Source organism: Gobio gobio (assembly GCF_949357685.1).
Source record: "Gobio gobio genome assembly, chromosome: 16".
Taxonomy (NCBI): Eukaryota; Metazoa; Chordata; class Actinopteri; order Cypriniformes; family Gobionidae; genus Gobio; species Gobio gobio.
The window spans coordinates 53,851,363-53,865,591 of record NC_137109.1 but is presented as its reverse complement, the minus strand read 5'-3'; the positions used below and the strand labels follow the sequence as shown (position 1 = coordinate 53,865,591).

Here is a 14,229-nt window from a genome sequence, read left to right as displayed (position 1 = left end):
GCCATTGGGGGTTTTGTGCCTCAGTAATTTCCTGCCGGTACTGAGAATCAAGCCTGCAACCTTCAGGTTACCTGTCTGACTCTCTAACCATCAGGCCACAACGGCCCCAAATAAAGTCTTGAATGTAATCAATAACTCATTTAGTGAAAACAAGATTCATTATTTTACCTTATGATATTTATAAATCTAAGTACCCCAAAAACACAGTGTTGGTCAATGTAATTGTTTAATTTAACCAAATCCAAACCTGAGTATCTGCAGTGTACACTGTGAATTTCCCAGTATAGTGGAGATTTCTGATACTCCAGAGTCTCCTAGTTTATTTCCACTCAGATCCAGCTCTATCAGGTTTGAAGGGTTTGAATTAAACACTGACGCCAGAACAGCACAAGCTTCTTCTGTAATACTGATGCAGTTAAACCTGTAGAAGAAAGAACAAAGTAACAAAATAAAAATGAAGCTATAAATACATGTGCCACAAGCACGCCAGGCTCCAAGCTCTCCCAGACACAACGTTCACAGTCACCAGAATACTGATTACACGCACATGCACTTCATTATCACTGCAATCACCACCTGCACTTAAGCCCCACGCATTCACTCAGTCACTGTCCGGTCTCGTTTGCACATGCTCACGCTACTGCTTGCTTCCACGGACTTACCTGTGTTACCTACCTGTTCTCCCAGTCTCCTGAGTGTCTCCTCGTCCTGTCTCCTGGCTCCCCGTCTCCTGGCTCCCCGTCTCCATCGCTCCATCGCTCCATCGTCCTGTTCTCCTAGTCACCTGCAACCAGACGTACAGTCTCACTATTGACATTACCATTCCGCTGGATATACTCTTCTGTTACTCACCTCATCTGCTCACATCCCTGGTCCTGTTTAATAAACTCTGTTTACCACTGCCATCAGTTCTCTGTGTCACCTCTGTTTGTAACAGAAGACCGGACCAACACCGCACAGTACCAGGATGAGCACCCCGGATCCCTTCAAGGAGCTCGTCGACGCTCTTCGGTGAGCTCTTCCCTCCAGCACACCTGCACCTTCACCAGCGAGCACTTCCGGGAACAACACCACCGCTTCTTTACCCCCCGAGTGCGCCAGTCCCATGGCCAGACTGGTGCCCTTCTCTGGTTTAGCGGAGGATTGCAACGGATTTCTGCTTCAATGTTCGCTGGTCCTGGAGATGCAGCCGCACCTGTACCCACACGATCGCGCCAAGGTGGTGTTCATCACTTCGCAGCTATCTGGTAAAGCGCTCCGTTGGGCGGAATTTCTGTTGTCCAACAGACCCTCTCCGGTTTCATTGCACACTTCAAGAAAGTTTTTGGAAAACCGTCCTGGGACTCGTCGATCGGTGAGCATCTACCTACCACTTGAAACAAGGTTCACTGTCTGTAAATGAGTATGCCCTCCAGTTTCGAACCCTAGCTGCTGCCAGTGGTTGGAATGAGCAATCCCTGATCACGACCTACCGACAGGGTCTGGATCCTTGGGTGCGTCTGCATCTCTCTGCATACGAGGATACCATCGGGCTTGAACGATTCATCCAACTCTCCATCCACTTCGTCACTCGTATGCAGTCATGTATCGAAGAACACCAGGGCCAGCCATCATTCTCTCCTTTTCTCCGCTGACCAGATGGTGTCAGCCCTCCAGAACCAGCCCACGAAGCTATGCAACTGGATAATTTCTATCTGACAGCGGCTGAGCGGCAGAGGCGGCTGACCCAGAGTCTATGTTTGTACTGTGGCCTTCCCGGGCATTACATCTCCAAATGCCCAGTCCGTCCTCCACGTCCTATGGTGAGTGCTATCATTCCTTCCCTTAATAAGATGCAAACACTCACCACTACTGTAAACCTTACAGCTGCCGGTATCTACCTTCCAGTTAATGCCCTCCTCGACTCTGGGTCAGCCGGGAACTTCATCTCGGGCACCCTCTGCCGCCAGCTCAAGCTCCGCACGACTGCTACTCCGACCATCTACCAGATCCAATTGATAACCGGGAAACCCCTCAGTCGGAGGCAGGTCAGTTGCTCTGTGGGCCCTATCGGAGTGCAAGTGGGAATCCTCCATATGGAGCGTCTACATCTGCTGGTTCTGGAGGAATCCACCACTGACATCATCTTAGAGTGCCCATGGTTAGAGCAGCAAAACCCAGTCATCTCCTGGAAGACAGGAGAAGTCCTGAAGTGGGGCGACAGCTGTTTCCCGGACTGCTTCCCATCTCCACCGGTACGTCCCTCTCCTCGTCCCCAAAATCTCCCGGTCTACGCCACGTCCATCGAGAGTCCAGTAGAGAGACATTCGGGGGATGTTCCCTCCTGCTACGCCCCCTTCAGCAACGTTTTCTATCCCCAACGGGCTTCCAAGCTGCCTCTCCATCGGCCATGGGACTGTGCCATCGATCTGCTGCCCGGTGAACCAGTGCCCAAAGGAAAGATCTATCCCCTCTCACTCCCGGAGGAGAAGGCCATGGAGGACTACATCAAGGAGGTGCTGGAGCAAGGTTACATCCGTCCATCTACTTCCCCTGCTGCTTCAAGCTTTTTCTTCGTGGCAAAGAAGGACGGAGGCTTGCGGCCCTGCACAGACTACCGAGCACTCAACAAAATCACCGTCAAGTTCAGGTACCCCCTTCCTCTCGTCCCAGCTGCCCTGGAACATCTCCGTGGTGCCACTGTGTTCACGAAGTTGGACCTCCCCAGCGCGTAAAACCTCATCCGAATACGTGAGGGGGACGAGTGGATGACCGCCTTTGTCACGCCCACCGGCCACTATGAATACCTCGTGAAGCCCTATGGACTCGCAAACGCTGTATTCAAGGAGCCTGGCCGAACATCACCACCACGTTGCGGAGGTCCTCCAATGCCTGAGGAGCTTACAGCTCTACCTCAAAGCCAAAAATGCTCGTTCCATCAGCCCTCAGTGCAGTTTCTCAGTTACAGCATCGACCGCAGTGGCATCCGGATGGACGAGGGGAAGGTGGAAGCCATCCGGTCCTGGCCAACCCCCTCCACAGTCAAAGAACTCCAGAGATTCCTCGGCTTTGCCAACTTCTATCGTCATTTCATCCACCTTTACAGTTCCATCTCCAGTCCACTCACCAGTCTCCTACACAACATGCCCAAGTCTCTGTCCTGGACCCCATCTGCCACTGAAGCCTTCCAGACCCACAAGACCGCCTTCACTTCCGCTCCCCTCCCGTCCACCCTGATCCAGAACTGCCCTTTGTCGTGGAAGTGGACGCCTCAACCCCCGGAGTGGGAGCGGTCATTTCTCAGCAGCAGGGGAACCCCAGTCGTCTCCCCCCATGTGCCTTCTTCTCTCCGCAAACTCAACCCGGCGGAGATTAACTATGACATCGGGAACCGCAAACTCCTCGCCATCAAATTAGCGCTGGAGGAGTGGAGGCACTGGCTAGAGGGCGCTAAACACCCCTTCCTTGTACTCACCGACCACAAGAACCTGGGTTACCTCCGAGAGGCCAAACGTCTAAACACACGCCAAGCTAGATGGGCTTTATTCTTCACACAGTTCCACTTCAATATCTCCTATCGACCTGGCGCCAAGAACATCAAAGTGGACGCCCTTTCCCGCATCCATAGCCCCGAAGAAAAGTCAGAAGAGACTGAGCCCATCATCCCTACCCAGCTATTCGTCGTCCCATCACCTGGTCTGAAGAAACTCTGCCCTCTGCCAATGCCTCCACCAACGTTCCGCCGGGTTGCCCCCTCGGCTTGTAGTTTATCACCCGACCACGACACACTCCTCTCATCCACTCCTCCCACACGTCACTGGTCACCCAGGGGTTAATGAAACCCTCTCACTGCTACGTCAACGCTTCTGGTGGCCCCAGATGTCATCAGATGTCAGAAGGTATGTGCAGGGATATAGGGAATGTGCCATGTCCAAGAGTCCACGTCATCTACCTGCTGGAAAACTTCATCCTCTGCCCATTCCCAACCGCCCTTGGTCACACCTAGGAGTGGATTTCATCACGGATCTCCCAGTCTCTTCTCGTCCAATTACCCACTGCCCTGGAAACTGCTGAGTTAATGTTCAATCACATCTTCCGCTACTATGGTATCCCCGAAGACATAGTATCGGACAGGGGTCCCCAGTTCATATCCAAGGTTTGGAAAGCCTTTTTCCCCCTCCTAGGTGTGACCGTCAGCCTCTCGTCTGGATACCATCCCCAAACGAACGGGCAGACGTAACGCAAGATCCAGGAGATTGGCCGTTTCCTCCGTACCTTCTGTCACGGCCACCAGGACTCCTGGAACCAGTTCCTAGGATGGGCAGAGTACGCACAGAACTCACTCCGCCAGCTTACCACCGGCCTCGCCCCGTTTCAGTGCGTACTCGGCTATCAACCTCCCCTCTTCCCGTGGTCAGGGGAACCCTCCGATGTCCCTGCAGTCGATTACTGGTTCTGGGAGATTGAAAGGGTCTTGGACTCTGCACATCATCAACTTCAGCGGGCCCTTCGCAGACGCAGGATGACAGCTGACCTTCGCCGCTCAGAAGCTCCTACGTTCCAGGTTGGGCAGAAGGTCTGGCTGTCAACCCGGGACATCAGACTGCATCTGCAGTGCAAGAAGGTGAGTCCCAGATTCGTTGGCCCCTTCACCATCCTGCAGCAGATCAACCCTGTCACGTACAAACTCCAACTCCCACCTCAGTACCGGATTGACCCCACTTTCCATGTGTCACTTCTGAAACCACATCACCATCTGTTTCTGTTTCCCCAGAGCCTGGCGTTACCCCGGAGCCCCCTCCTCCGCTTCTCCTAGAAGACGGCGCAGCGTACCAAGTCCAGGAGATCTTGGACTCCCGGCGTTGTGGTGGTCAGCTACAGTACCTCATGGACTGGGAAGGGTACGGCCCAGAAGAGCGATCATGGGTACCCAGACACGACATCCTAGACCCGAACCTACTTGAAACCTTCCACTCTTCTCGTCCAGACAGACCGGCGCCTCAGGGTAGAGGTCGACCGCCACGGCGTCGGGGTCCTCGGCCCTCGGGAGATGGCCGTGGAGGGGGGGGGGTCACAAGCACGCCAGGCTCCAAGCTCTCCCAGAGTTCACAGTCACCAGAATACTGATTACATGCACCTGCACTTCATTATCACTGCAATCACCACCTGCACTTAAGCCCCACGCATTCACTCAGTCACTGTCCGGTCTCGTTTGCACATGCTCACGCTACTGCTTGCTTCTACGGACTCACCTGTGTTACCTACCTGTTCTCCCAGTCTCCTGAGTGTCTCCTTGCTCCCCGTCTCCATCGCTCCATCGTCCTGTTCTCCTAGTCCCATGCGACCAGACGTACAGTATCACTATTGACATTACCATTCCGCTGGGTACCTCTTCTGTTACTCACCTCATCTGCTTACATCCTGGTCCTGTTTAATAAACTCTGTTTATCCCTGTCATCAGTTCTCCGTGTCTCCTCTGTATTGTAACAACATGTTTATAAGTTGGCATTTGTTTTACACATTTAAACTGACTAAAACACTTACTTCAGCTTTTCCAGTCTACACTTTTTATTCTCAAACATAGTTGAGAAGACCTTCATTCCCGAGTTTCTGAGTTTAGTCCCACTCAGATTAAGCTCTTTCAGATTTGAAGGGTTTGAATTTAAAGCTGCAGTCAGAACACAACAATCTTCTTCTGTGATATCGCTGTAATTCAGACTGTGTAAAGGGGAAAAATAAAGTTTCAGTTTTATCTGAATATTTACCAAGAGTTAGTGGTTACTTGAAATTTTCAACATTTAAACTGACTAAAACACTTACTTCAGCTTTTCCAGTCTACACTCTTTATTCTCAAACAGAGTTGAGAAGACCTTCATTCCCGAGTTTCTGAGTTTAGTCCCACTCAGATTCAGCTCTTTCAGATTTGAAGGGTTTGAATTTAAAGCTGCAGTCAGAACACAACAATCTTCTTCTGTGATATCGCTGTTATTCAGACTGCGTAAAGGGGGAAAATAATGTTTCAGTTTTATTGAATATTTACCAAGAGTTAGTGGTTACTTGATATTTTCAACATTACAAATGTCCCACATGCATTCAGTCTGCACCAGCAGCAGGTTAACAAGTATTAAAGTGTCATCATAATGATAAAACTTACATTAGTATGTTCAGTTTACAGTGTTTATCTTGCAGTACAACAGCAAGTTTCTTCAATCCTGAGTGTCCTAGATCATGTTCACTCAGATTCAGCTCTCTCAGGAGTAACAGGTTTTCACCCACAACTCTATTCAGATACTGACAGGCTTCATCTGCAGCAGGACTCAAAAACCTGCAGAAGGGAAGATGATTCAATTAGGTTCTCTACTAGATGTGGTGTAATAATAAATACTGAAAATTATGGATAGTGATACTGCGCTCATGTACTACTACTGAAAAATGCTCCAATTGCAACAACTGATACCACGCAGCGTGTGCAGTGTGGGATTACACATTTATAAATTATCTCTAGGTTCCAATGTAATAGTATATAAACTGAAAACGCTATGTACATAGAGTTTTACATTTTGAGGTAAAGATTGACGACATTCTATGAAGATCAAGTTAATCAGCTCAGGTGTTTGAGACATTAGTCTTTAGTCTTTATGCACTTCCTGAACATTTAGGCAAGGCAAGGCAAGTTTATTTGTATAGCACTTTTCATACACAGTGGCAATTCAAAGTGCTTAACACAGAAATTAAATAAAAATATTCTTAAGTGAATTAAAACAGTTATAATAGGAATGAAAAGAAATAAAAAATAAAGACGAAAACCCCTATCTGTGGTGGAAGAAAATGGAGAGTCAGGTTTACTTTAAAAATATTTGTCAGGTAACTGTGCGTTTAGACAGTACCCTTACAGACAAATCTTCTTGGCCTAACTTGAGGGCGTTCTCTAGATGTTTTACCCGTCAGAGCAGATCTAAACGGGTCTTCCTCGCACCGGAGGGAATACTCAACTTTGGGACTTCCCCATATTGGCTGTCTGCTTCTGTGGTTTTTAACCGGCTCACAGCACGGCCTCCTCGCCCACGTAATATCTCAAAATTCTCAAAATTTCAATCACGTTGCATTTACCACAGAATCAGTCATCCACCTATGGTTTATCCCCCCCACTTATTTATCGTTCCCCGTCTCTTAACCTCTTCCACCCGGACAGCCTTAACAAAATAAAAATATTGAAAGATAAAAATAAACAGTATAATTAAAAATAAAAATAAAAATAGGGTTAAATTAAAACATATAAATTAAAATGCAAGCAGATCGGACAAAGCACATACAGTGGCACAGTGCTCATTCAGTAAAGGCACAGCTGAACAGATGTGTTTTGAGTCTGGATTTGAAAGTGGCTACTGTTGGAGCACATCTGATCTGTTCTGGAAGCTGGTTCCAGCTACGGCTGGCATAATAGCTAAAAGCAGACTCTCCTTGCTTTGAGTGAACCCTTGGGATTTCTAACTGACTTGATCCTGATGATCTGAGTGATCTGTTGGGTTTGTATTTAATCAGCATATCTGCAATTTATTGAGGTCCTAGGTCATTGAGTGATTTATATACAAGTAACAGCACTTTAAAATCGATCCTAAATGTAATTGGAAGCCAGTGTAAAGACCTGATGACTGGTGTGATATGGTCATATTTTCTGGTTCTGCTCAGGATCCTGGCAGCAGCGTTCTGTTTGAGCTGCAGCTGTCTAATGGTCTTTTTGGGAAGGCCGGTGAGGAGACCATTACAATAGTCCACACTACTGGTGATAAAAGCATTAACGAGTTTCTCTAAGTCTTGTCTGGAAACAAAGCATCTAATTCTTGCAATATTTTTCAAATGATAGTAAGCTGATTTAGTTATTGCTTTGACATGACTACTGAAACTCAGGTCTGACTCCAAAATCACACCCAGATTCCTGACTTGATTTTATGATTTTAGACCTTTCACCACGTTCACCTTGATAATTTCATCTTTGTTTCCAAATGTAGTGATTTCAGTTTTGTCTTTGTTTAACTGAAGAAAGTTTTGGCACATCCAACTGTTAACTTCATCAATTAATTTACACAGAGAGACAATGGGGCTGTAGTCATTAGGTGATAGGGCTAAGTAGATCTGGGTGTCGTCAGCATAGCTGTGGTAAGCCATTTTGTTATTTTTCATTATTTGGCTGAGTGGCAGCATATACTGGTTGAATAGGAGTGGAGCAAGAATTGACCCTTGTGGGACTCCGCATGTCATGGATGTCCACTCAGACTTATGGTCACCTATACTCACATAATCACCCTTCTAAGTATGACCTGAACCATTTGAGGACCATTCCAGAAAGCCCAACCCAATTTTCTAGCCTGTCAAGAAGTATGTTGTGGTCAACAGTGTCGAATGCAGCACTGAGGTCGAGTAGTACCAGAATTTATGTTTTGCCTGTATCAGTATTGAGGCACATTGATCACATTTCTGATATTATTGATTTTCTCTGAGAAGAAGAAAGCAAACTCACTACATTTGCTGTCTGAGAGCATTTCATTGGGAATGTGACTCAGAGGGTATGTTAGTCTCTCTACAGTAGCAAAAAGAGTGCGCGTGTTGTTTATGTTTCTGTTTATAATATTTGAAAAGAAGGTCTGTCTAGCTTTGCCTAGTTCCACATTGAAAGCACAAAGACTGTCTTTATAGATCTTATAATGGACTACAAGTTTTGTCTTTCGCCACATGCGTTCAGATTTCCTGCATTGTCTTTTCATTAATTGCACTGCTGTTGAGTTTCTCCAAGGTGCTTTTTGTTTGCCACTCTTTTTTCTGACTTTCACAGCAGCAATATCATCAATTACACTCTTAACTTTTGAGTTAAAAGAGTCAAGGAGAAAATCAACAGAGTCTGCAGATATGCTTGGTGTTAGAGATATAGCCTTCATAAATAGCACACTAGTGTTCTCATTTAAGCATCTCTTTTTGACAGAGACAGATCTAGTTTCAATGGCAGAGAGATTGATATATCAAAGAAAATACAGAAATTATCAGACAGTGCCACATCCTTAATAACTATCGGTGAAATGTTTAGACCCTTACTGATAAGTAAATCTAGAGTGTGTCCACGATCATGTGTGGGTCCGTGAACATGTGTCAAATCAAAAGTGTTAAGATAAGTCATGAGATCTTTTGTTGTACTGGATTCAGCATTGTCAATGTGAATGTTAAAATCCCCAGTAATAGCAAAACAGTCATACTCAGATGAGATTGCTGATAACAGCTCTGCAAAGTCATCAATAAAGTAAATAATGTAAAGCAGGATGCGTGGAGTTAACTAATGTTAACAAGATTTTAATAATATATTAGTAAATGTTGAAATTAACATTAACAAAGATAAATAAATGCTTTATAAGTGCAGTTCATTATTAGTTCATGTTAACTAATGTAGTTAACTAATGTTAACGTCTCGGTTACGTATGTAACCCCACATTCCCTGAAGGAGGGAATGGAGACGTACGTCGGAACTGACCGACGAATTGGGATCTGATCTCAGAGACCAATCTACTTCGAGTGTATTAAAAACGAGCCAATGGATATTGGCATGCGATCCACGCATTCCACGCTCCGCCCCGCGGCGCGGGAATAAATAAGGAAGTGGAATGCTAGATCATCGCTTTTTTCTGCTGAGGAGCCGACTCGGTCCCCTAGCGGAAGCACAGCACCTGGTGACGGGACGTACGTCTCCGTTCCCTCCTTCAGGGAACGAGGGTTACATACGTAACCGAGACGTTCCCTTTCAGTCGGTCACGTTCGGCGTACGTTGGAACTGACCGACGAATTGGGATCCCTACCAAAACGGCAGGGCGCTTGCCCTTCCAGCGTCCTGCTTGAGCGCACTGGACCGTCTTAGATGGTACGGAAGTCAGGGCTCCAAGCAGGGAGGTCAGTCACTGCTGTTTCTGCAAGACCCACCCAGTGTGACTATTGGATAACGATGGGAAAGCGTGCCCGTCTCGGGAGATGGCACGCTGCGGAACCACGTCCTTCAGTGGAAGGATTGGTGGTGGAATACACATAAGGACTAACCTAGCAGGGTAGTGCAACATATGGCAGTCTCTGGGGTGGTTCCAGCCTGGTTCCAGGGGGAAAAGAACACGCCCAGAGACGACAGAGCGGGCTCTGTCAAAGGAAAGACACGGGGCTAGCCGAGTAGGGTAGCTGGAGCCGTGGAAGAAACACATATGGGATAGCCGTGAGGGGAACGCTACATATGAAACCCAGCCTACACACACGTTTCACAAGCATACGGGTGCACGCCTGGCGTCAGACGGCCGCAACGTCTGACACCGAAGGGGTGACGGAGGAGCTCGACAGGGTTAGCCATTTCCGGGGAACACAACTGGAGACAATAGACGCATGTATCCGGCCCAGAGGGCGGGAGTGGCGTTGCAAGCCGACACTTAGAACGGACACTTAGCGCTACTGGCCCCTGGGGGCGAGGATGCGGGAAGATACCTGCTCTACACGGAGGCTATAGAATCTAGCGAACGTGTTAGGTGTCGCCCAGCCCGCAGCTCTACATATATCTGTCAGCGAGGCGCCTTGAGCCAGCGCCCAGGAGGAAGCAACACTCCTTGTCGAGTGTGCTCGCAACCCAAACGGGCAAGGCACGTCTTGGGACTGGTAAGCCAAGACGATAGCATCCACTATCCAGTGGGCTAACCTCTGCTTGGAGACAGCCTTCCCCTTCTGCTGGCCTCCGTAACAGACGAAGAGTTGCTCTGAGGTCCGAAAGCTTTGAGTCCGGTCAACGTAAGCGCGAAGAGCGCGGACGGGACATAAAGCCAGGGCTGGGTCTGCCTCCTCCGAGGGCAGCGCTTGCAGGTTCACTACCTGGTCCCGGAAGAGAGTGGTAGGAACCTTGGGCACGTATCCAGGCCGGGGTCTCAGGACAAGTGAGAGTTGTCTGGCCCGAATTCTAGGCACGATTCGTTGACCGAAAGTGCATGCAGGTCCCCTACCCTCTTGATGGAGGTCTTCATTGACAGGATTTTAAGCTCCACAGACTGCAAAGGCTCAAAGGGAGGGATCTGAAGTGCTCTGAGCACTAGAGCCAAGTCCCAAGAGGGTAACGAGTTTGGACGAGGAGGATTTAGCCTCCTCGCACCTCTGAGGAACCTGATGATTAGGTCGTGCTTCCCTAAGGACTTTTCTTCGACTGCGTCGTGATACGCCGCTATTGCTGCGACGTACACTTTGAGGGTGGAGGGAGACAGCCTTCGCTCCAGCGCATCTTGCCGGAAAGAAAGCACGACACTAACTGAACACCTTCGGGGGTCTTCCCTGTGGGAAGAGCACCATTCAACGAACAGGTTCCGCTTCAAAGCGTAGAGGTGCCTCATATAGGGGGCTCTAGCAGAAGAGATGGTGTCTACCACTGCCTGTGGTAGCCCACCTAGAACCTCCGCGTCCCGTCCAGGGACCAGACATGGAGTTTCCAGAGGTCTGGACGCGGGTGCCATAGAGTGCCCCGTCCCTGAGAAAAAAGGTCCCTCCTCAGGGGAATCGGCCAAGGAGGGGCTGTCGCGAGGAGAGTTAGTTCTGGGAACCAGGTCCGGTTGGGCCAATAGGGCGCAACTAACAAGACCTGCTCCTCGTACATTGCCAAAATGTACCTCTGGCAACGTTTTTGCAAACCCCCAAAATACGTACCAATATGTAAACATCACTGCAGTTTCAAAGTGAAATAAACACTAGAGGCAGGTCCCGGGGCCAGCTGTGCGCCAGTGCATCCGTGCCGAGGGTGCCCCCGGTCAGGGAATAGTACCACTGGCAATGGGTCGAGTCCGGAGAGGCAAACAGGTCTACCTGTGCGGCTCCGAAGAGGTCCCATATCAGCTGGACCACCTGGGGATGGAGTCGCCACTCTCCCGGAGGTGTCGGCTGCCGTGAGAGCTCGTCGGCTGTCCGGTAGAGCGCACCTGGGATGTGAATGGCACGAAGCAACCTCAGATGCTTCTGACTCCAAAGGAGGAGGTGGCGGGCGAGTTGGAACATGCAACTGGAGCGTAGACCACCCTGACGGTTGATGTACGCAATGGCTGCAGTGTTGTCCGTACGGACCAGTACATGCTTGCCACGTAGCGGCCCCTTGAGGCGGCGCAGTGCCAAGTGTACTGCTAACAACTCGAGGCAATTGATATGCCAATGCAATTGAGGTCCCGTCCACAGACCTGAAACTGCATGCCCGTTGTACGTGGCCCCCCAGCCCGTGGAGGAGGTATCTGTGAAGAGCACAGCATGCCTGGACACTTGTTCTAAGGGCACCCCGGCCCGGAGAAACGAAGCGTCGGACCACGGGCTGAAAGTTTGGCGGCAGTAAGGAGCCACTGGGACCCAGTACTGGCCGCTCTGCCATGCCCACCTCGGGACTCGGCCATGAAGCCAGTGTTGAAGCGGTCTCATATGAGGCAATCCGGTCAGCATTACCGCGGCTGCATATGCCCCAGGAGCCTCTGAAAAAATTTCAGTGGGACCGCTGTCCTGCCCTTGAACGAATTCAAGCAGTTCAACACCGACCGGACCCGCTCTTCCGTGAGGCGCGAAGTCTGGCTGACCGAATCCAGCTCCATACCGAGATAAGAGATCCTCTGTGTGGGACAGAGTTTGCTCTTCTCTCGGTTGACCTGAAGGCCCAACAGGCTGAGGAGACTGAGCACCATGTCCCTGTGTTCGCACAACTGCTCCCGAGACTGGGCGAGTATGAGCCAGTCGTGAGATAGTTGAGGATGCGAACGCCGCGTTCTCTGAGCGGAACAATGGCTGCCTCTGCGACTTTCGTGAAGACGCGAGGTGACAGGGACAGCCCGAAGGGCAGGACTTTGTACTGATATGCCTTCCCTCGAACGCAAAACGTAGGAACGGTATGTGTCGAGGAAGGATAGAGACATGAAAGTACGCATCCTTCAGGTCGATCGCTGCGAACCAATCTTGGGGACGGATGCATTCGAAAATGCATTTCTGCGTTACCATCCGGAACGGGAGCTTGTGCAGGGCCCGATTCAGGATACGCAGGTCCAAGATTGGCCGTAACCCATGACCTTTCTTGGGTACAATGAAATAGGGGCTGTTGAACCCCGCCTTCATATCGGCTGGAGGAACCGGCTCGACCGCGTCCTTCGCCAGTAGGACATCGATCTCTGACCGCAAGACCTGAGCATCGCTGCTTCACACGGAGGTGAAGAGGATGCCCTTGTACTTGGGAGGCCGGTGAGCGAACTGAATCGCGTAGCCGAGTCTGATGGTACGGATGAGCCAGCAAGACGGTCTGGGGAGCTGAAGCCAAGCCCCCAGAGACCGCACAAGCGGGACCAATGGCACCACAGACGTACCCGGGGTGGGGCAGCGAGGCGGACTAGAGAGACCCGACTCGGGAGGCCCGGAGGTGGCCCGGAGTGTTGAGTGAGAAGGCGAGAAGGCCCGGGGGCGTTCTCGGTGCCCACACTGCTGCCCCCTGACGAGTGGAGGGGAGGAAAGAAGTGACAAGGCCCGGGGGCATCGCACACTGCCCTCTTGGGGCCCAGGGAGAGAGGAAACTGCTCTTTTATTAAAAATGTGGGTACCGCTGGACTCCGAAGAGCCAGTGGCAGAGATGTTACACCAGCCGGGGCCCCCCGGTCCTCCTCCGGGGGGTAGGGGAGGGATGCATCGCCACAGACCGCTCGACTGGGGGGATTCCCACGAAGCCCTTAGCCGCACCACCATCGAGGGTAGTGAGGACGGAGGAGTCTTCTCCTGATGCACTTCCGGGAAGAAAGGCACCGGGGCGGGGCGCTGAGAACCAGCACGGGCCGTCCCGAGAAACCAATCGTCCAACCGCGAGGGTTCGGGACACGGTGGAGGGTTCCACTCGAGCCCGACACTCGCGGCGGCCCGGGAAAGCATAGCCATAAGCTCTGGGTCGGACTCAGGCAATGCTGTCACACCCGAAGGGGGCAGCGCAGCCGAATCTTCATCCTCAGAGCCCATTAGCTCGTCCCCCGATGCTGCAACCAACATCATGTCCTCAGCCGGAGCCCCAAAAGAAACGACTGGAACCCCCCGAGAGGGGCCAGCGCGCTCTTCAGGAAGCTCCACCGGCGCAGCAGAGGGGGGAGGGGCCATAGGAGCCATTTGACCCGTCAGGGATGCCCTCACAGTAACCCTCAGGTCGCCACCAAGGCCATCAGCCAAAGTAGCAGCCCTCTGCTTTGCAGCGGGAGG

The 14,229-nt window shown here is 50.5% G+C and overlaps 1 protein-coding gene across 1 annotated transcript in view; it reads right to left on the bottom strand.

The window, feature by feature from the left end:
• Positions 1-14,229, bottom strand: part of LOC307139994 (uncharacterized protein) — a 94,927-nt gene that overhangs the window by 43,380 nt on the left and 37,318 nt on the right. The window contains exons 14-17 of the mRNA XM_079839236.1: positions 6,134-6,304; positions 5,800-5,973; positions 5,524-5,697; positions 248-421 (exon numbers count right to left, since the gene is read on the bottom strand). Of these exons, the coding sequence (XP_079695362.1) occupies positions 248-421; positions 5,524-5,697; positions 5,800-5,973; positions 6,134-6,304 (693 nt within the window). The remainder of the gene's footprint in view (positions 1-247; positions 422-5,523; positions 5,698-5,799; positions 5,974-6,133; positions 6,305-14,229) is intronic.